General features: G+C 53.0%; 1 protein-coding gene across 1 annotated transcript in view; it reads left to right on the top strand.

Annotated features, from left to right (window-relative positions):
• The first annotated feature begins 2,539 nt into the window (after nucleotides 1–2,539).
• The window catches only part of BMP8A (bone morphogenetic protein 8a), a 44,656-nt gene continuing 26,289 nt past the window's right edge, over nucleotides 2,540–20,906 (top strand). The window contains exons 1-3 of the mRNA XM_061412437.1: nucleotides 2,540–2,876; nucleotides 19,392–19,581; nucleotides 20,010–20,158. Of these exons, the coding sequence (XP_061268421.1) occupies nucleotides 2,540–2,876; nucleotides 19,392–19,581; nucleotides 20,010–20,158 (676 nt within the window). The remainder of the gene's footprint in view (nucleotides 2,877–19,391; nucleotides 19,582–20,009; nucleotides 20,159–20,906) is intronic.

Here is a 20,906-nt window from a genome sequence, read left to right as displayed (position 1 = left end):
CTCCACTCATCCTAAATGGAGATAATTTCTATTACAAGAATCAGACCAGCACTAGGGCTGCTTGCAGTCTTGCTGGGAGACCAGTATTATACAGTACACAATGGGAGAATTACAGGCTAGATCTGAGGCCCCCAGTGACTCAAAGAGGAAATGCAGAGGGAAGCCCAGGAACACAGGGACAAGGAAGAGGGCAAGAGATTTCAGAGGCCCTGACTAAGTCTGACAAGGGGACACCCTCGACTCTGTCCCCTGCCTGTGCGTGCGGAGTCACCAAGCCTTGTGGACTCACCGTAACAGCCCTCCATCCCATCTCTATTAGAGGATCATTGTTGTCCTGACCCCTTGCATTATTGTACCTGTCTCCAGCTGTAGGTCCTGAGTCCATGCTCCCTCCAATCCGTAAGTCCCCTCTGCATCCAGCCTCTGGTCAGGTCCTGGGCACTTTGAATGGCTAGTGTGAAACATTCTTAACTGGGTTTAGCAGTCTTGTAGAGATTTACCTGTTGGGTAAAAGGAAGACTAGGCATAAGACACCAGCAAGTGACTGGATTTAAGATTTGACATATTTTTAAGTTTGATGTGGTCTTGGGGAAATCTGAATTTTATTGGATAAATCATACGTTTATTTTGAAGTTTTATCTTTAACCCACACTGGGGTGCCATAGCCATCTGCTATGCAGAGTCCTCACCTGGTCACCTGCCCCCCAGTCTCTCCAGGCTTCACTGAGCTCACTTGCATGTGCTCACCTACTCCGACCCAGGTCCACTGCTATGTGACTTGAAGGAAGTCCCTTAACCCCTGGGTGCCTCTGGCTCCTCATCTGTTAAGTGAGGTGGGGAATGGGGGGTGCGACTCCCCTATAACAAGGTGTGAGCCGGAAAGAAATGACACAGAACGTGGCTGGTGCACGAACAGTGCTAACTGTCATCTGCTATCGTGATGCTCTTTGGAGTTGTGGCCTTCACACAAGCTATTGCTTCTACCTTGAAACACTCCACTCCTCACCAGTTCATTCCAGCTTTCGGAGCTCAGTTTACGTGTCTCTTCCTCTCAGTGCAGCTCCTTAACCATAAATGAAAAACCGAGGTGAGATTAGTGCCTAGGGAAGGGTCTGTGCAGAATGGTGGTGGTGGTTTAGTCACTAAGTCGTGTCCAACTCTTGGGATCCCATGGACTGTAGCCTGCCAGGCTGCTCTATCCATGGGATTCTCCAGGCAAGAATACTGGAGTGGGTTGCCATTTCCTTCTGCAGGGTATCTTCCCAACTCAGGAATCGAACCCAGGTCTCCTGCACTGCAGGAAGATTCTTTACCGGCTGAGCTATGCGGAGCTATTCAATCGAGGAGCCCTGTCTCAAACCGCTAAGGGCCGTGACAACTAAGATGCAAAAGATCAGGAAGGACGCCAGAGTTCCTTGACCTGCGGAAGGCATATCCTGCGCGCGGCTAGACCCGCACCGGGGTTCAGAGGACGCACAGCAAACCTGGCGATGACAGCGCGGCTGCTGGAGCTGCTGGGAAGGCCGGCCAGAGGCGCCGACCGAGAGCGCGCAGGAGCCAGGTGGGTGGGCGCGCCGGGAGCAGTGACACGACAGGTGTCAGATGTCCCGGAAGGAACCCCCAAAGGCTCACACAAGGGGACTGCAGGGAAGACGCCGGGAGGCCGGCCAGCAGCTGCAGTGGCGGGAAACTCTGGCCCGGATGCTGCTGCCAGAGGGATGCGACCCACTCTCTAGACTTGGCTGGTACCCGCGAACCCCTCCACCTCTAGACCCGACTGAGACGTCTCGGGTCCTGGGGCGACACCCTACGCACCAGGCAGGCTGCCGGGTCACTTGGCGGGCCAGACGAAGAGTTGGGATCCGGCTCCGACAGGGCTATCAAGGAAGGACACGCCTCCGCGGGAGCGCAGGATCTGATCTCCCCGACCGTCCTTCTACACTGGGTCCCCAGGCCCAGTCCCCGCGCCCTCCCGACAGCGCAGCCAGCAAGGGAAGGAGAGTCCAGGACAACAGCTGGCCCCAGACAGCACAACTGCGGATTTCTCGCCGTATCACCTACACCGAGTCGTATCTCAAGTCTCCATCGCCAGCCACACAGAGCCCCTTCCAAGAGCCTTGGCCCCGCCCCTGCGTCCCCATTGGTCGGGTCCCGGAGGCGGGTCCCGACGGCTCCCAGCTGGACAGACAGAGGCGGCCGCGGCCCGGCGGAGCGGTACAAACTCGGTCCACACCTCCCCGAACCCGACGGCAGCTCTCCCTGCGCCTCTAAGCTGAGCGGCTTCGGCAGCAGCCGGACTGTCGGGCGCAGCGGAACGGACAGACTAGCCGACCGTCCCTGGTTCCCAGAGGAGCTCCTGCCGGAGGCGGTGCGGTCGCAGCCGACGGTCCGGGAGCTCTAGGGACCGCGCTGCGTTCGCGGGCGACCCACGCCCCGTCCCATCGGCCCCAAGCCAGGCCCGCCGCGCGCCGTCGAGGCGGCCCCGATCCGGGCCCCGCTGGGAGCGGATGCGCGCGCGGTGAGGCCGCCGGGTCCCGCCATGGCCGCGCGCCCCGGGCCGCTCTGGCTGCTGGGCCTGGCGCTGTGCGCGCTGAGCGGCGGCGGCATCCCCGGCCCGCGCCCCCCGCTCGGCTGCCCGCAGCGCCGCCTGGGCCCGCGCGAGCGCCGCGACCTGCAGCGCGAGATCCTGGCGGTGCTCGGGCTGCCCGGGCGGCCCCGGCCCCGCGCGCCCCCCGCCGCCGCCCTGCTGCCGGCTTCCGCGCCGCTCTTCATGCTCGACCTGTACCGCGCCGTGGCCGACGACGACGACGAGGACGGCGGGGCCCCCGAGCGGCGCCTGGGCCGCGCAGACCTGGTCATGAGCTTCGTCAACATGGGTGAGCGCGGGCCTCGGGCGGGCGGCGGCGACCCCGGGGGAAGGCGGCGGGCTGAACGGCCCTACCGGGGCTGAGCGCGAGCGGCAGGGGCGTGTGCGCCACCTCGCGCAGGGGGAGCGCCTGCTGGGGGCGGGGAATCACCTTGTCGTGGACAGGGACCTGCGGCAGGAAAACCTGCCCGGCTCAGGGCAGCGAAGTCTTAGGGATGTGGGGGTCGGTGAGCTGCTGGACCGACAGGGACGCACGAGGAATGTGAGTCCCCGAGGCGTGTGCCTTCACCCGCCCCCGAACACCCCCGACGGTAAGATCCTGTAGTGTTAGGTGGACGCGGGTGGTGCCAGGAAGACAGTCCGGTCCTGGCGAGACAGATGAGTAAAAGGCTGTGATGCTGTCCCTGTGATAAGGGCGGTATGAAGAACAGGACAAAGTTCAGCGTGGAAAACCCTGTCACGTCATCAAAGCACCAGAGTTGAGGTGAGGACCCAGATGTCCTGAGCCCACATTGAGAGCCTCTTGCCTGGGTCACCTAGGGGTGGGGGCAGGGGAGGGGAAGGCATAGACTCTGAGTTCAGTGGGGCAGGGACTGTGGTCTTGTCACCCTGGGCTCGCATCTGGGACTTGGCTTGTCATGGAATGAGTGTCCAGCCCCAGTGAATGACCCGATGGGCAGTTTGGACCCCCTTTGTTCTCCCAGGCAAAGCCCAGCTTTTCTTCTCTGCCGAAATTATACTCCAAATCATGGAGCCATTTACCCTTGAAGTTCTCAAAGATCATCTTTTCCATAACTAAACTCTCTTAATCTACATTCATGAACATAGGTCTCCCATCAGCTTTGCTTCCTGCCTGGGGCCAGTGAGGGGCATGGATCTAGGCTGCGGCAGACACCAGGCTAGACCTGGGGACCAAGGACCATAGCTCAGGCCCAGGTGGGGAGAGCTGTGGGACCCAGAGCAGGGAGAGGCCCCTGGCCAGGGCCACCAGCCTCCCTTCACCTTGTAACCCCCCAGCAACCCTGTTGGCAGACATGATATTCATCCCCATCTCCCGGATGAGGACAGTGAGGCTCAGAGAGGCAGTGTCTTGCTCAGGACAACGTGACCTCTGTGTGGCTGAGCCGGGACAGGCCCAGGTTGTTTGGCCTTCCATCCCGGGCTCAAGGAGGTAACAGTTCTGTGTCAGGAGGTCAGGCTTTCATGGTGGAAAGAGCTGTCAGAGGGGTTTTGGCAGAGGGGCCCAGGGGTCAGAGTGACAGCAGATTTTGTGAGTCTTCAGCCATTTGCTTCCTACCAGCAAAGAAGAGGGGACAATCTGCGAGGCCTGTCCCCCCAAACCACAGCTGGTGATGGGTTCAAGTGGGAGAGTGAGCCACAGGAGGCAGCCATTAACCTCTGCTGAGATCCCAGTACCAGCTCAGGACTTGGGCTGGTGGGTTCCAGATGCCGCCTCCCTGGTCAGAGGTGGGGTGGGGGACTGGGGACAGAGCCATCCATATGTGGAACTGAGGCTGGAGCTCTGTGCTGGGGACAAGCTGACTCCGGGCACAGGACCAAGAAGAGCTGTGGATACAGCCCCCCTGAGAATGTCCCCATGGGAGCCCTCCATGTGTGAGTCACCACCTAGCCCAGGTCCCTCTCTCCCCAGCACCCCCTGGGGCAAGGGGTACATGGCCCTGGTGGGAGCTGCTGCTGTGAGTGAGCAGCACCCTGAGCTCAGGACCTGGTTCCCCTCCTGCCTCTGCTGTGTGGTCCTGGGGAAGTCCCTGCCCTCTCTGAGCCTCAGAGCGCTCCTTGTAAAATGGGGCTCCTCATGTCTGTTCTCAGAGTTGTTGTGAGATAGGTTGATAGAGCCGAAAGTCAGCCCCCTTTTAGGGGGAACCTAGCCCTGGTCAGTGCTGACCCCAGCCTCTCGCAGCTGCTGCTCAGCCTTGGTGTGGATGTGTGGAAATGTCCCACCTGTCTTATAGACACGTGAGACCCAGAAACAGATTTTTAAAGCCATCCAAAGGTGTTCCTACCAGTTTTCTAATAAAAACAAAGACTTGAATTACCATAGGCCTATAAATGTAGCAACTTGTGAAGCTGTTTTACCAACCTCATTCCATGGGCTCAGAGAAGTTAAATAACCAACCCAGGGTCACACAGCACATCCATGACATCATTGAGGCTAAAGATTCTAAATTCGTTTCTTCCCACGCCACCTCTGTGTGCTTCCATGGAGATCTAAGACTTCTGATGCTGTGGATTAACAAGCCGATCTTTGCTCAGGGTAAGCCTGGTCTGTGGGTAGGTCTAGCCAGCTGTCAGAGGGCCTTCTTTCTTTATTCTGATGTACTAATTGCACTAGTAAAACTTCTTCAGTTGGAGCAGTTTAACTGGTAATTATGTGGGCTGATGTGGGGATTAGGCAGCTACCAGCGTTGTTTCCTCCTTTGGAGGCCCCAGCCCCAGGCCCCTGAAGGTCGGCGGGCCCTGAACCACCCTGGAGTCTAACAGCAGAGTCGCTGTGGCGTCAGCACCCGCGCCGAGGCTCCCACGCCTGTGGCCTCCAGCTCCCCTCTGCTGCTGGCCTCACTGGCTCCTGAGAGGCCAGGCCTGGGGCTTGCTGGGCCTTGACCATCAGCAGCACCTGTAGGACCCAGAGGCCTGGGCCTCTCAAAGGCTCCTGTCCAGGGGTCGGGCCTCTGTCCGAGGAGACACTTCAGGGGCCTACTGGAGGTGTCACTGCTGGAGCCTGTACTGGGGGCCGGGGCTGCGGTCAGAGCCGGGCCCTGCCTGGCCTGCCTGTCAGTCTCTCCCTGTGGACTCTTGGCTCCCACTGGCCAGAATGTAGTGATGGGGCCGGGACCTCGAGGAGTGGACAGAGCTGGTCCCTGGTGTCTCCTGAGCTCTGGGGAGGAGATCCTGAGCTTGGAGGCAGCACCCAGGGTCTTGGCCCTCCTGGGCCTGCCGTGGATTCCTGCACGTCCCTCCCTTATCTGGTCCCTTCTCAGCACACTGCCCACCCCTCCGCCCAGCTCAGGTGTGACCGGCTGCACCCCGAGTGTCTCAGGCTGGCCCGGCCCCTCCAGAGAGAGGCAGGAGAGACACCTCTGGCATTTCTCCTGAATCCTTCCCCACCTCCTGTCCGCGGAGCAGGGGTGCCCATGCTCCAGACTGAGAAACTGAGGCACACACAGCACTGCAGGCTGACGTGTCGTCAGAACTGAATGGGACCGTCTTCTCCTTTGTTCTGACCTTCCCTGAGCTGGGCTCACTCATTCCCGCGGTCCCGGGCAGCTGAGGAGAGGGGTGTGAAGGAGCTGAGCTCTTGGGTTCAGGAGAGGCAGGGCTCCGTGGGAGTGAGGGGCCTGCCCGGGTCCTGTTCAGCCCCTGACCTTGAAGCAGTGACCCCTCACCTCCATGAGCCCCGGGGTCACTTACTTTGCTTCCTTACTACAGAGTTCTTTCATATTTTCCTGAATTCACTCCACAAATGGTCATGGGGCGCTTGCTCTGTGCCGGGCTCCATTCTAGCTCCTGGAACGTAAGAGGGAACGAAACAAAGACCCTCCTTGTGGAGCTGACCTTCTGGTGGGAGACACATACCTGCACCTCAGCTGCAAGGTGACTGTCACCTGGTCCCCACAGTGGCGCTCTCCCTGGGCATCAGGAGGGGGTGGACAGTGTGAGGACAGGCAGGATGGGCTGGGGTTCTGACCCGGCCTCAGAACTTGCTTCTTGACTCCACCTCCTACTCTCAGTGTGGTCTGGACTCTCCAGTCCACCTCTCGGAACCTCCGTCTCCTCCTCTGTAAATGGAGACACTCATGGTACCCACCCTGGAGGCTGTTCAGGGACTGTGTGAGCCGCCACCCAGTGACGACCACATGCCGAGACCCTCCATGTCTGTCCTTTCATCTCATCTCACAATTACAGTCGCATCTTTGTTTTAAAAGGCTCAGAGAAGTTAGGTGGTCTTCCCAAGGCCACACAGCTGGTCATCTTCCTGCCTGTGTATCTTCTGCTCTTGTCCTACACAGAAGTGGCCTCTCCCCCCGGCCCAGGGCCCATGATTAGGTTCAGTGCATGCTGCTAAGTTGAACTGTGTTGAATGTATGTTGTAAACCGAGAGTCCTATTTTTAAAGTGTCTTTATTGTTTGGGGATTTACAGATAAAGCATGCTCACTGTACAAAATTCAGTTTGCAGAGGAACATGTAGCATGAGTGCCCCTGGAACCCTCCTCCTACCAGCCCATCCCCTCAGGCAGAGCCGCTTTCTGATTTCTATCACCAACCAGTCCTTTGATCTGTTCTCGAGCTTCATGTGAATGGAATCATAGTACATACTCTAGGTCTTTCACACAACAAATTGTTATTGAGATTCATCCATGTTTTGTTGTATATATTGTTCGAATATAAATGAGTTGTCTGGCATTGGAAGCCATGCTTATTTGGGACATTTGGGTTGTTTCCAGTTGTGCATAGAACTGTCTAAATATCCTTGTATATATCCTTGTACACAGGTATACTAAACCTGGATTTCCATCCTGACTGTGCCACTTGGGAGCTGCAAGACATCACACAGCTTCATTTTAAAGTCTCTGCACCTCATTTCCTTCGCTTTAAAACAAGGTTCATAGGGACCACCTCCCAGGGTTGTGTAGGATCTGTGATACGTGCACGCAGGTCAGATGCACGCCTGTTACACAGTAGGAGCATAATATATGGGAGCTGATGTATCACATCCTGTTTCTGAGCCCTTGTTCACATTGTACCCTCTGCATAGAATATACTCATCTCCATTTCTTCTAAAAAGGAATGGGCAGGGGTTTCCATAAATCTGACTCTTCCTACCCCGCTCCTCCCAAGGGACAGACTGCTTCCATGATCAGAACCCTCACCCTTGATCACTTGTATTTCTTAGGATTCTGCCTATATGATCTGGGGGCACATTTAGCCTCTTTCTGCCACCTCTCCCCAGGAAACTATAAATAACCTGAGAACAGCGACCAAACATGAGTCTCATGGCAAACCAACCCCTCAGACAAATCCCGTCCCCCCACCCCTGTGCGGCCAGCCTTCAGGGCAGACTGGCCACGCAGAGGGAAAGTGGAAGCGGTGGGAGGCAGGGAGCACCGAGAGCCAGGGGAAGGAGACAGAGCAGGGCCAGCCTCCCAGTCTGTGCGGATCACACTCCGCCTCCCCCCACCACTGCCCCACCCCCCGCCCCCCCGCCCCGGGACCTGAGTCCCTGCAGGGCCCTGCCTGGAGGACCATGGCCTCAGGAGGTCGCTCTCGGGCACCTGTTGATGGAAGAACCTTGTGAACAGGTGACCTCCCCATCCCAGTATTGCCACCAGAGCAAATCTGGGGCCACTTATATCACATGGGCTCCAAGTCTGCAATTCCACATGAAAGACCCCTAACCTGACACCTGATGCCTGGCGATCCTCTGCCCCCCTGGGCCTCAGTTTCCTCATCTATGCAGGGTGGCCCCGAAGGCCTTTCCAGCTCCCACCAAAGAACATGCCCCCTGCCCTCCCCGCCCGCTGGTGGCCCCCCACCGCCCACCCTGGGGGTGAGGCAGGCTCAGGGAGGGAGCACACGGCCAGTCCTCACAGGCACGCACTCCCCGCAAGACAGAGGGCGTGTGTCACCATGACCACAACCTTCTGGAAAGCCCCACAGCTCAGGTCTTTCCCGGGTTGACCTGGAGGAGCCGCATCCTCCTTGCTCACATCTCCTGGGATCTATTTTTGGCCGTGGTGGGCTTGATGTGGTGCGGCAAGCGGGTGCCCCTTTTAATTTGGGCTCTGAAGCCAGCTGAGGTCTGGATGGTAATTATGAGCATGGAGCCATTTATAGAAACAGGTCCTGAAAAAGTCAGTAATGAGAACTGACTAAAAATGCCCCAGAATGAAGCAGCACTGAGATTCTTGGGTGGGAGGGAGCCCTTTAGGAGGCAGAACCGGGAGGTGATGGAGTCTGCAGCTCCCCTGGGACGTGGGACCGTGGAGACTGCGTCTTGTCTTAGGTCTGAGGGGCCCCTTGGCCTCGTTACCGGTGGGACCAGCCAGACAGGCCCAGCCTGTCCGCCTCCAGGGCCCCAGGGGAGCCTGTCCTTCTTGTCAGACTGTGAACAGAGGCAAGTCCCACAACAAAGTGAGAACATGGGTGGCTTCAGATGGAGGCCTGAGGTGACCTAGAAGCCACTCAGCTGGACACTGAGTTGCTGTCCTGGAGACCAGGAGCCCTGGGAAGAGGGGCTGGACATCCCCTCTCTGGGCCCTGGGGACATGAGGGGCTGGACGAGCAGACCGCCAAAGCCTCCCGTTTCCATCCAACTGTTCAGTCTCTGCCTCCAAATTGGTCACCGTCCAGAGGACAGATGAGCCAGGGATTGGGACCCTGGAACAGGGAAAGAGAGAGATTGGCAGGGTGATGTGTGGGATCAGGGGAGGGCAAGGGGGCTGTTACAGCTGGACCGAGAAGAAAGTAGCCTTCATACTTGGTGGGATGGGGCAAACCCCGGGAGAGGGCTTCAAGGAGGGTCTCCGGGGAGGGTGTTTACACCAGAGGGCCCAGGAGACCATGAGGATGAGCCGGGCCAGCTCGGGAGGCCTGGAAGCAGAGCCAAGCTTAAGACCCTCCCGTGGGCCCTGAGGGGCTGGGGAAGGGCTCGAGGGCAGGAAAGATTGTCCGGACAGTTCAGTTCAGTCGCTCAGTCATGATCCGACTCTTTGCGACCCCATGAATCGCAGCATGCCAGGCCTCCCTGTCCATCACCATCTCCTGGAGTTCACTCAAACTAACATCCATCGAGTCGGTGATGCCACCCAGCCATCCCATCCTCTGTCGTCCCCTTCTCCTCCTGCCCCCAATTCCTCCCAGCATCAGCGTCTTTTCCAATGAGTCAACTCTTCGCATGAGGTGGCCAAAGTACTGGAGTTTCAGCTTTAGCATCATTCCTTCCAAAGAAAGCCCAGGGCTGATCTCCTTCAGAATGGACTGGTTGGATCTCCTTGCAGTCCAAGGGACTCTCAAGAGTCTTCTCTAACACCACAGTTCAAAAGCATCAATTCTTCGGCGCTCAGCTTTCTTCACAGTCCAACTCTCACATCCATGCATGACCACTGGAAAAACCATAGCCTTGACTAGACGGACCTTTGTTGGCAAAGTAATGTCTCTGCTTTTCAACATGCTATCTAGGTTGGTCATAACTTTTCTTCCAAGGAGTAAGCATCTTTTAATTTCATGGCTGCAGTCACCATCTGCAGTGATTTTGGAGCCCAAAAAAATAAAGTCTGACACTGTTTCCACTGTTTCCCCTTCTATTTCCCATGAAGTGATGGGACCGGAGATTGCATTTTCTTTTTTAAAAATTTTATTGAAGTATAATTTATTTATAATGTATTAATTTCTGCTGTACAGCAACCTGATTTAGTTATATATACAAATGTGTCTTTTTCAAGTTCTTTTCTCCACTAGGTTATTACAGAATATTGAGCAGAGTTGGCTGGGCTGTACAGTAGGTCATTGTTGGTTATCTATTTTAAATATAATAGCATGTACATGTCAATCTCCAGCTTTCAGTCTATCCCTCAAACTAATGTTTCCAATTCAAGCTTAGGATTATAGACTTTTACTTAAAAGCTTTTTTTATATTTTATTTTTCTATTTTCTTTTGCACTGAATAATTTGGTCCTAACGACATTTATATGATTGTTGCTGTTGTTCAGTCATGTCCGACTCTTTAATAGGTATAGAATAACATCATCATCATAGCAGTGTGCTTACTGAAAAATTAAGATTTATTTTTAATTTTGTCCTTAAGCTATTCTACTAGGGATATACAGTCAGATTACTCTGTTTGAAAATTACTTGAAATAATTCCTCACTGTGTGCTTAAGCCACCAACTCAATACACCCACCATTTGTTTACTTTATTTTGCATTTTAGTGTTGGGTATTACTTTTCGGTTTTATATTTTGACTTATTTTTGTTTTATACTTATGTGAAATAGTTTACAAAATTTACAAAGCAAGGGACATTTGGAGAGACCTAACTTCCATGCCTGTCTCGTACACTATGTCTCTGTTCTCTTCCTCCCACAAAAGGTAACTACATTTTTTAAATTAATTAATTAATTTATTTTTGGCTGTGCTGGGTGTTCACTGCTGCTGGTGGGCTTTCTCTAGTCGCAGCAAGCAGGGGCGACTCCCTGGTTGCAGTGCCAGGACTTCGCATTGCGGCGGCTTCTGTCCTGGAACACAGGCTCTAGGGCCCCTGGGCTCAGCAGTTGTGGCACGCAGGCTTAGTTGCGCTTCGGGATGTGCAATCTTCCTGGACAGGGATCAAACCCATGTCCTCTGCATTGGCAAGTGGATTCTTTACCATTGGACTACCAGCGAAGTCCAACTACTTTTTTTTTTTTAATTGAAATATAGTTGACATACAATAGTATGTTAGTTTCAAGTATACTACATAGAAATTTGACATTTGCATACATATGAAGTGATCAACATAAGTCTAGTAACCTTTTGTGTGCATACAAATTTATTATAAAATTACTGACCATATTCTTTATGCTATACATTATACCCCATGTCTTATTTATTATAACTTCAGATTTATACCTCTTAATCCCCTCCATCTATTTCACCCACTCCCACTATTTTTAATACACTTATTAGTTTGTAGTTTGTCTCTCCATTTAAAGAATAAAATTGCATATATATGTATATATGACATGTATGCATTTTAATAATATTTATATTTTTTAATGTATTTATTTCTTTTTGGTTGCCCTGGTTCTTCCTTGCTGCATGGGCTTTTCTCTAGTTTCAGCAGGTCTGGGCTACTCACTAGTTGCCGTTTGCAAGCTTCTCATTGCTGTGGCTTCTCTCGTTGCGGAGCACGGGCTCTAGGGCACACGGGCTTCGGCAGTTGTGGCACGTGGGCTCAGTAGTTGCGGCTCCTGGGCTTCTAGAGCACACGCTCAATAGTTGGGGCACACAGGCTAAGTTGCTGCGCATCATGTGGGATCTTCCCAGATCAGGGATCTAACGGTGTCTCCTGCTTTGGCCGGCAGCTTCTTAACCTCTGTGCCATCACGGCTGCTGCTGCTACTGCTAAGTCACTTCAGTCGTGTCCAACTCTGTGTGACCCCATAAACGGCAGCCCACCAGGCTTCCCCGTCCCTGGGATTCTCCAGGCAAGAACACTGGAGTGGGTTGCCATTTCCTTCTCCAATGCATGAAAGTGAACAGTGAAAGTGAAGTTGCTCAGTTATGTCCGACCCTCACCAACCCCATGGACTGCAGCTTCCAGGCTCCTCCGTCCATGGGATTTTCCAGGCAAGAGTACTGAAGTGGGGCCACCAGGGCAGCCCCTAATATTTGTATTATGACATGTTCTTAGATAAAAGGCATATTAGCTGTACTGTTCCCCTTATTTCTTTTTAAAATAAAACTCTCCTCTGGAGATCACTTTCTTGCAGAATATAGATGATCTCTTTGTTCTAATTTACAGCTCTTTAGCACCCCATCATGAAGAGGTACCATGGTTTGTTTATTCCATCTCCTACTGATAAACATTTGGATTGTTTCCAGTGTTTTTCTGTAACATATTACAAAATTGGGCTATAACAAATAGTCTTGTATGTACATCATTTTGTGTTGCACCTTTGGGACAATTTTTAAGAAGTGAGATGTCTAAGTCAAAACATGTACCATTTTGCTAAATGTTGCCAGATTCGCCTCCATGGGGATTATTCCATTTTGCCTGCCTGCCTGCCAGCAACTCATGAGTGCTTGGTCTCATCTTCAGATCAGATCAGATCAGATCAGTCGCTCAGTCGTGTCCAACTCTTTGCAACCCCATGAATCGCAGCACGCCAGGCCTCCCTGTCCATCACCAACTCCTGGAGTTCACTCAGACTCACGTCCATCGAGTCAGTGATGCCATCCAGCCATCTCATCCTCTGTCGTCCCCTTCTCCTCTTGCCCCCAATCCCTCCCAGCATCAGAGTCTTTTCCAATGAGTCAACTCTTCGCATGAGGTGGCCAAAGTACTGGAGTTTCAGCTTTAGCATCATTCCTTCCAAAGAAATCCCAGGGCTGATCTCCTTCAGAATGGACTGGTTGGATCTCCTTGCAGTCCAAGGGACTCTCAAGAGTCTTCTCCAACACCACAGTTCAAAAGCATCAGTTCTTCGGCGCTCAGTTTTCTTCACAGTCCAACTCTCACATCCATACATGACGACAGGGAAAACCATAGCCTTGACTAGATGAACCTTTGTTGGCAAAGTAATGTCTCTGCTTTTCAATATGCTATCTAGGTTGCTCATAACTTTCCTTCCAAGGAGTAAGCATCTTTTAATTTCATGGCTGCAGTCACCATCTGCAGTGATTTTGGAGCCCCCAAAAATAAAGTCTGATACTGTTTCCACTGTTTCCCCATCTATTTCCCATGAAGTGGTGGGACCGGATGCCATGATCTTCGTTTTCTGAATGTTGAGCTTTAAGCCAACTTTTTCACTCTCCTCTTTCACTTTCATCAAGAGGCTTTTTAGTTCCTCTTCACTTTCTGCCTACATAAGGGTGGTGTCATCTGCATATCTGAGTTTATTGAGATTTCTCCCCGCAATCTTGATTCCAGCTTGTGTTTCTTCCAGTCCAGCGTTTCTCATGATGTACTCTGCATAGAAGTTAAATAAGCAGGGTGACAATATACAGCCTTGACGTACTCCTTGTCCTATTTGGAACCAGTCTGTTGTTCCATGTCCAGTTCTAACTGTTGCTTCCTGACCTGCATACAAATTTCTCAAGAGGCAGATCAGGTGGTCTGGTATTCCCATCTCTTTCAGAATTTTCCACAGTTTATTGTGATCCACACAGTCAAAGGCTTTGGCATAGTCAACAAAGCAGAAATAGATGTTTTTCTGGAACTCTCTTGCTTTTTCCATGATCCAGCAGATGTTGGCAATTTGATCTGTGGTTCCTCTGCCTTTTCTAAAACCAACTTAAACATCAGGAAATTCACGTTCACATATTGCTGAAGCCTGGCTTGGAGAATTTTGAGAATTACTTTACTAGGTCTCATCTTACTGCTGCTAAGTCGCTTCAGTCGTGTCCGACTCTGTGCGACCCCATAGACGGCAGCCCACCAGGTTCCCCCATCCCTGGGATTCTCCAGGCAAGAACAGTGGAATGGGTTGCCATTTCCTTCTCCAATGCATGAAAATGAAAAGTGAAAGTGAAGTCGCTCAGTCATGCCTGACTCTTAGCAACCTCATGGACTGCAGCCTACCAGGCTCCTCCGTCCATGGGATTTTTCAGGCAAGAGTACTGGAGTGGGGTGCCATTGCCTTCTCCAAGGTCTCATCTTAGAGTGTCTTAATTGAAAGATTTCTCCAAAGTACCACATCTAAAGTAACACCACACTGAACTGGAACTATAACTCCAATTTTTAAGATAGATATATCCAGAAAAATAGAAATAAATACAGACATATGTTTATGCATGGGTTAGGATTTGTTGTTGTCATTCAGTTGCTAACCCATAGAGTAAATTAAATGTGCATGAACCCATAATGATAGAAATAAATAAATGGATAAGTATGGGAGGAAGGATGAGTCTTCTTTTCAAAGAAATTCCAATTAATAAATGTAGAGGGAAAGAAGGAAACAGAAAATCACTATTGCAGATAGTGCAGTAATAATTGCTGCAGGCAAGAGCCACTCCTGGTGCTAAATTAGTGGGCAAAAGTGTGGGGGAAAACAGGGTATATGTACAAATCTCAGAGTTTCTCCCTCAAGATATTTATCATTTCCAAAAGAAAAATAATGACATTAGAGTGAAGATATGTGGCAGATACCACCTTAACCAAAGAATTAGTAATCACTAGTAATAATACATGTTGACATTATGTCGTTGGATTTGATGTGCTCAGAAGGGGACATTATATCCATGGTATTCTTCTCCAAAATCTGTAACTTCGATTTAATAATGAGAATGCGAGAACACATCAGATAAACCCAAACAGAGGGACCGTCTACCACATACCTGACCGATGACCTTCATAATGGCAAGGGCATGAAGGACAAAGAATGGCTTAGCGCTTGTTACAGGTCAGAGCAAATCAGGGAACCCTAACAAGGAAATGTGATGTGGGATCCAGGATGGAGTCTTGGAACAGAAAAAGGACATAAGTGGGAAAACTGGCAAAATTCTGGAAGGGTCTATAATGTACTTAATAATATTGTACCATCAGTTTCCTGGTTTTGAACACTATGCTGTGGTTTGGTTATGTAAAATGTTATCATGAGGGAAAGCTGCGTAAAAAAAATGGAAAGTCTTTTACTGTTCTTGCAACAATTTTTCTCTCAATCTCAAAATCAAAAATCACTACAAAATGAAAGTTGAAAGCATAAAGTGACCCCACATACCCTCTTTTCACCCCCTCTTGCTGTCCTTCACAGGGCTCCTCGCTTACAATGAGTGTCTGTCTTCGACCTGATTTCCCCACTGTGCGTAAAACTCGGTGGGCGCAGGGGCTGGCCTGTCTTGTGGACTGCAGTTTCCCCAGTGCCCAAGTACTGACTTGCGTACAATAAGCACTGCCTTCAAATGTGTTGCATAAATGAATTAATTAATGTTCCCAGATATACCCAGGGGAAAATGAATAGAAAATGAGTGTTCTTAGAAAACCTCCAGAGCGTGAGAAGACAGCATAGGCAGGGGTCTTCTCCCACGTGCCCAAAGGCGAAATTATGGGACACTCCACCCTCATGCAAGATTAGGAATTCCTACCCTAGATTCTGCAGATGGAAAGAATAATTTACTACCCAGAAACCTTGCTTCAAACATCAGCAGTCCCCCCCAGGACATTCACAGAGACAGGATTCCTGGCAGGACTTATCTCAGATGGCCAGGAGCCAGAACATAGGTCAGGCAGGGACCACCTCCCGCCCTGCAGCACGCCCACCCGTCCCCCTCACTGCCTGTCTGAATCTGCCAGGGGACCCGGGAGTGAACTTCCCAACTCCACAACCAGCAGCAAATTTTACCGGGAAAACCCAAGAAATCACATTGTACAGACCTTGGCCTTTCCCCTAAATTCCCTCTACAGAGCACCCCACAGCTGCAGCGGGATGGGAAGCAGGGCCAGGTCAACTCCCAGGTGGGGAGGTTATGCCGTTTTTGGAGCACGGGATGGTGGCGGGGCACTGCGGTGGAAGGAGCCCAGAGGAGAGCCCGAACTCCTAGGTTCTGTCTCCACACGTGCATGAAACTGGGAGAAGACTGTCTGCAGTGATCTTTCTTCCTTGAGCTCTGATGTTCTGGAATCATCAGCACGTTCATAAAGAAAATGTTGCTTTATGCCCGAGCCAGAATGCAGTGGACGGCCCCACTGGCGTGGCAGGGGGCCTCCCTCTCCTGGCCTGGGCATCTTTGGGAGATTCCAGACCTTGGTTAGAGGGGAAAGTGGAGGCTGGGCATGAGTGTGCACTGATAAGGACATGCTCCTGAATAATCAGATAGAATCATGTGCCGGGCCAGAACCAAGTGCGGCCACAGAAGCAGACAGGGCTTCGGACCCTTTCATTTCATTTCTGTATCAAATGGTCATTTTGTAGATGTGGATTCTGAGACCCAGAGGATCAAGTGTCTTCATAAAGGTCAGACAGGTGGAAAGGAGGCTCTTTGAAGCCTCCAAATACCTTTCAGTTGCACTCATGTATTTTTATGTGAATCTTTCATTCCGTAATTTATTTAGAATAAAGCTGAATGTCTGTCTTTCGTCTTCTATGGCTCTTGAGTCACACATGAAACCCCCATTGGTGCTGGCAGGATGTTCTTACTTTGTTATGTCTGTTAGGTGAGGAAATTAGGGGTCAACACCCCTCCCACCTCCTAAGGCATGGCCATCGCTCCTATCCCATGATCCCTGCTCTTTACAAAGCCCTTTCACAGCCCTGTGTGGATAGACCCTAGAACCTTCCCCTCCCTTCACAGATGAGCAGACTGAGGCCACCCACAGGAAGTACCTGGTTGCTGACAGAGTCAGGGCTAAGACCAGAAGCCCCAGGTGGAGATCAGAGCATCTACCCCGCTCAGTGCTGTTTTAGTGGCTAGAGCAGGAGCAGCCAGCCCGGGAACTACCATATGGGACATCCAAGTCTCAATAAATGCTGCTCCTTAACACTGGCATCTGAGAACCATCTTCCCTAATCCACAGAAGCAACTGCTGCAAAGCCATACATCCACAGGTTCCAGCAAAGAAAGCGGGGCGGGGCAGGCCAGGGTGAGGGGAGGGCTCTCCTTTGGCTCGTGACAGTAATATCTAGTTTATTGCCTCATCTCAGAAGTTGTATCCATTTCTGATGAAAATCATTTTCCTAAAAATGTCCCACCGCCAGCGCTTGCCTGGAACAGCTGGGGCAGGCAGTTTCCTGTGCGGGAACCATGGGGTGGGGGTTGGGTGGGCATCGCTTTCACAAACCCACAGCACAGAAGCTGGGAGCTGAGGTCAGTCCAGGGGAGCAGGGCTCTCTGGACCCAGCACATGTGGGCCCCCAGGTCAGCAAGGGAGGGAGGCCACAGAGCTTGGTGCCTACGGAGCTGGCAGGTCAGTGGTTGTTCCCTCAGTCCTGGATCCAACGTGAGTCAGTGTCAGGCCTGCAGACAGGTTCCCAGGGACCCACCTGTCAGCCCCCTCTGTGCCTTGGGGGCAGATACACCTAAGGATGCTTTGAGAGGGGTCCGGCACAGGGCATGGCTGGGCGACCCCTTTTCATTCTTGGGGTCACTCCCTGGAACAGCCAACAGCCTGGACCTATTTCACCCTGCAGATCAGGGCTGCTTCCATAGCCACGTAACAGAGGTGGTCTCTGCAGTCACCTAATCCACGGAAATTGTCCCCAAAGCTGTGTATGTGTGTGTCTGTAGGGAGGAGGGGATTCATGTGGTGATATTCATGGCGAGCATCCCTCGGTGAAGGTCCGGAACCCTGCCCTCCACGCCCTGCCTGTGTGGGAGGACCTGGATCTACCCGTGTCATGCTGCCCACGAAACAGCCTGGCTCTGGGTGGGCATTTGCTGCGGGTCCAGCCCCCATCAGACGATGGGGGTTCTGTTCCCTCCTCCCTGGTCTGGGGATGAAAAGCCCATCTCCTTGCCAAACACGTGTGTCCACTGGCCCCGCCCAGCACAGCTGTTTGCCCATCCCTGGACCAGGTCCCCACCACGAGGACAGGAAGTGCTCCCACATCCGCCTCCAGCACCAGCCTGGTGACTTGTGGTCACTGAGTCCAGTAGCCAGAGAGAGAATTTTTAAAAAGACTCACAAACATGTAATTAAAATCTCAGTGTTGGTTTTAGGGAAAGGCTGAGGGCGGCTCCCGCCCCTGCTTTGTGGAAACACAGATTTTTAGTGTTTGAAAGTGACAGGAGGCTAAGTGAGATGCCCTAAATATACTGTCCTGGGCATTTCCGGCAGCTGGGGAAATGTGGGGTTTACTCCACTCCTGCGGTCTCTCGCCCAGACAGTGAGAGCAGCCCCACCACCAGCCCGCCTCGGGTCCCTGCAGTCTGGGCTTTACCCTCACCTCCACACACAGCTTCCACTCCACCCTCAGACCACGACCCCCTGCTGCCCTGAACCCTGGCCCTCCACTGGTTAGAGCACAGCCCACGCTCCGAGGCCAGGATTCCAGCCCTTGCAGCTGGACCACAGCCAGACTCACACCCTGAGCCCCAGCTCCGCACACCTGTGTGTAGAGGTCCCCTCTGCCTAGAAAACCTGTCCTCCCAAGACTCCTTCCCGTCCTTCAAGGCCAGTCCAGGTGTCACCTCCTCCAGGAAGCCCCCTCAGATCACGCCATGGGACCCTCCAGTTTCCCCCGCCAGCATTTCCAGGAGCTGTCCCCCTACCGTGCCTCTTCCTGGTCTTTTCTCTCAGATCCCTCTCCCTCTTTCCTCTTGTTCCTCTCCCCCTTTGCTGGGTGTTATGACTGTTTCTCCCTGCTGGTGCCATTGTCCCTCAGCTCTAGACCTTTACTAACACTGGTCCCTGCCTCTGTGGTTTCTTCTCCCTTGACATCATGGCACATCCACTCTCACCCCCAGACCAGCTCTGAAGTCAGCTATACGCCCAATCTCGGAGCCCTCGTCTCACTTAAATGGATTCAGCTATGTCTCTTTTCTGCCTTGGGTCTGAGTCTGTCTCCCCAGAGGAGGGACCTGTCCTGTACCCCATCTGTGGGTCCAGTAGGATGCTGAGCGGGGCAGGCTGGGTTTGGGGCCCGGGGGCCAGATGTGGACGCTGCCCTGCGGCACTGCCACGTGCTGAGTGCTGAGCCAGGCATCTCACCACACAGTTCTCGGAGCCCTCTGAGCACCCAGGAGACAGAGCTGAGACAAGCCTGTTCTCGAGGAGGGAGTCAGTCCCGCCCAGACTGCCCAGGCCCCTGGCTCCCTCCCTGGAGCCCGAGCCCGAACCTCGAGTGACCGCCAGCCCCGCTCTGTCTTGCAGTGGAACGCGATCCCGCCCTGGGCCACCAGGAGCCCCACTGGAAGGAGTTCCGTTTTGACCTGACCCAGATCCCGGCTGGGGAGGCCATCACAGCCGCGGAGTTCCGGATTTACAAGCTGCCCAGCACCCACCTACTCAACCAGACGCTCCACATCAGCATGTTCGAGGTGGTCCCGGAGCAGTCCAACAGGTGCCTGTCCCACACCCCCACACACATCTATCTGCTCAAATCTCTGTCGGAGTGTCTGGTCCAGCCAGCCCTGGGGTGCATTTCCCAGAAGACAGAAGGGGAGCTTCCTGGGCAGCCCACCCTCAGAGAAGAAAGATGTTTGGCCCAAGGCCTCATCTCACCACAGGGACAGGCCAGCATCAGTCCTGGATTCAAGTCCCGTCTTGGCTGTGGGACCATGGATGGGTCACTGAGCTCCTGAGCCTCAGTTTCCCCATCTGTACACAGGCTCTGTAACATCTTTGTAGAGTAGACAGTGAGATAAGGCCTGGAAGGCACCCAGGCCAGAGCCAGGCGGGTAGATGCCCCACTAACGGTCCCCCGGTGGGCACTGGAAACACAAAGGCAGCTGTGCCGGCCCTCGGTTAATTGTTCTTTCGTGTCCACAGGGAGTCTGACTTGTTCTTTTTGGATCTTCAGACGCTCCGATCTGGGGACGAGGGCTGGCTGGTGTTGGACGTGACAGCAGCCAGTGACCGCTGGCTCTTGAGCCGTAACAAGGACCTGGGACTCCGCCTCTATGTGGAAACGGATGATGGTAAGACAGGGCTCAGCATCGAACCTTCCCCTGGGGGCTCCTCCAAGGAAGCTGCTGGCAGCAGACACAGCTGGAGCCCCCTCATTTGGCCCCGGAGGGCTGGCCTTTCTCAGTGGAGGGGACTCAGCGGGTAGGGGGTAAGGGTCCCACAGTGTGGCACAGCAGGAAGCCCCCTACTGGCAGAGATCCTCTCCTTCTGCAGGACCAAGGCTGGAGCTGCTAAGAGTGAGTTCAAGTTTTCTCTCCCCAAGAAATGGGAGAGTCTTTCTACTCTACAGAGCTACCTTTTGCCCCAGGAGTTTCCATCATGGGCAGGGTGAGGGGATGTGCCCACACCCTTAGACTCCTAGGCAGAGCCCCGGGTATGGATCTGGATTTTGCAGCCTTCTTGGTCAGTGACCTTGGCAGGTTGCTTGCCTTTCCAAGTCTCAGTTTCCTCATCTGTAAAGTAAGGATTCATGCTTTCATTCATTCATTCAGCAGGTGTTTGCAGGAGAGCCTCTTTTATCCCAGCAATGGGACTAGAAATGCTGAAGGTAGGCCCACGTTGGTATGTCTGAGGTACAGCAAGGGGCCGCCGTGGCTGGAGCACAGAGGGCCAGGGAGCGACTGTGAGGAGGTTGAGAGAAGGGGTCAAAATATAAAGTATGAAATCAGTATTATTTTATTTAAGAGCAATGGAGGCTGGCAGAATCTGATTCAGCTTTTTTATAAAACAACCCTCTGAGACGCTCCCCCTCAAGGAGGT

This window comes from Bos javanicus, chromosome 3 (genome assembly GCF_032452875.1).
Source record: "Bos javanicus breed banteng chromosome 3, ARS-OSU_banteng_1.0, whole genome shotgun sequence".
Taxonomy (NCBI): domain Eukaryota; kingdom Metazoa; phylum Chordata; class Mammalia; order Artiodactyla; family Bovidae; genus Bos; species Bos javanicus.
This window is presented reverse-complemented; position numbering and strand designations above follow the sequence as displayed.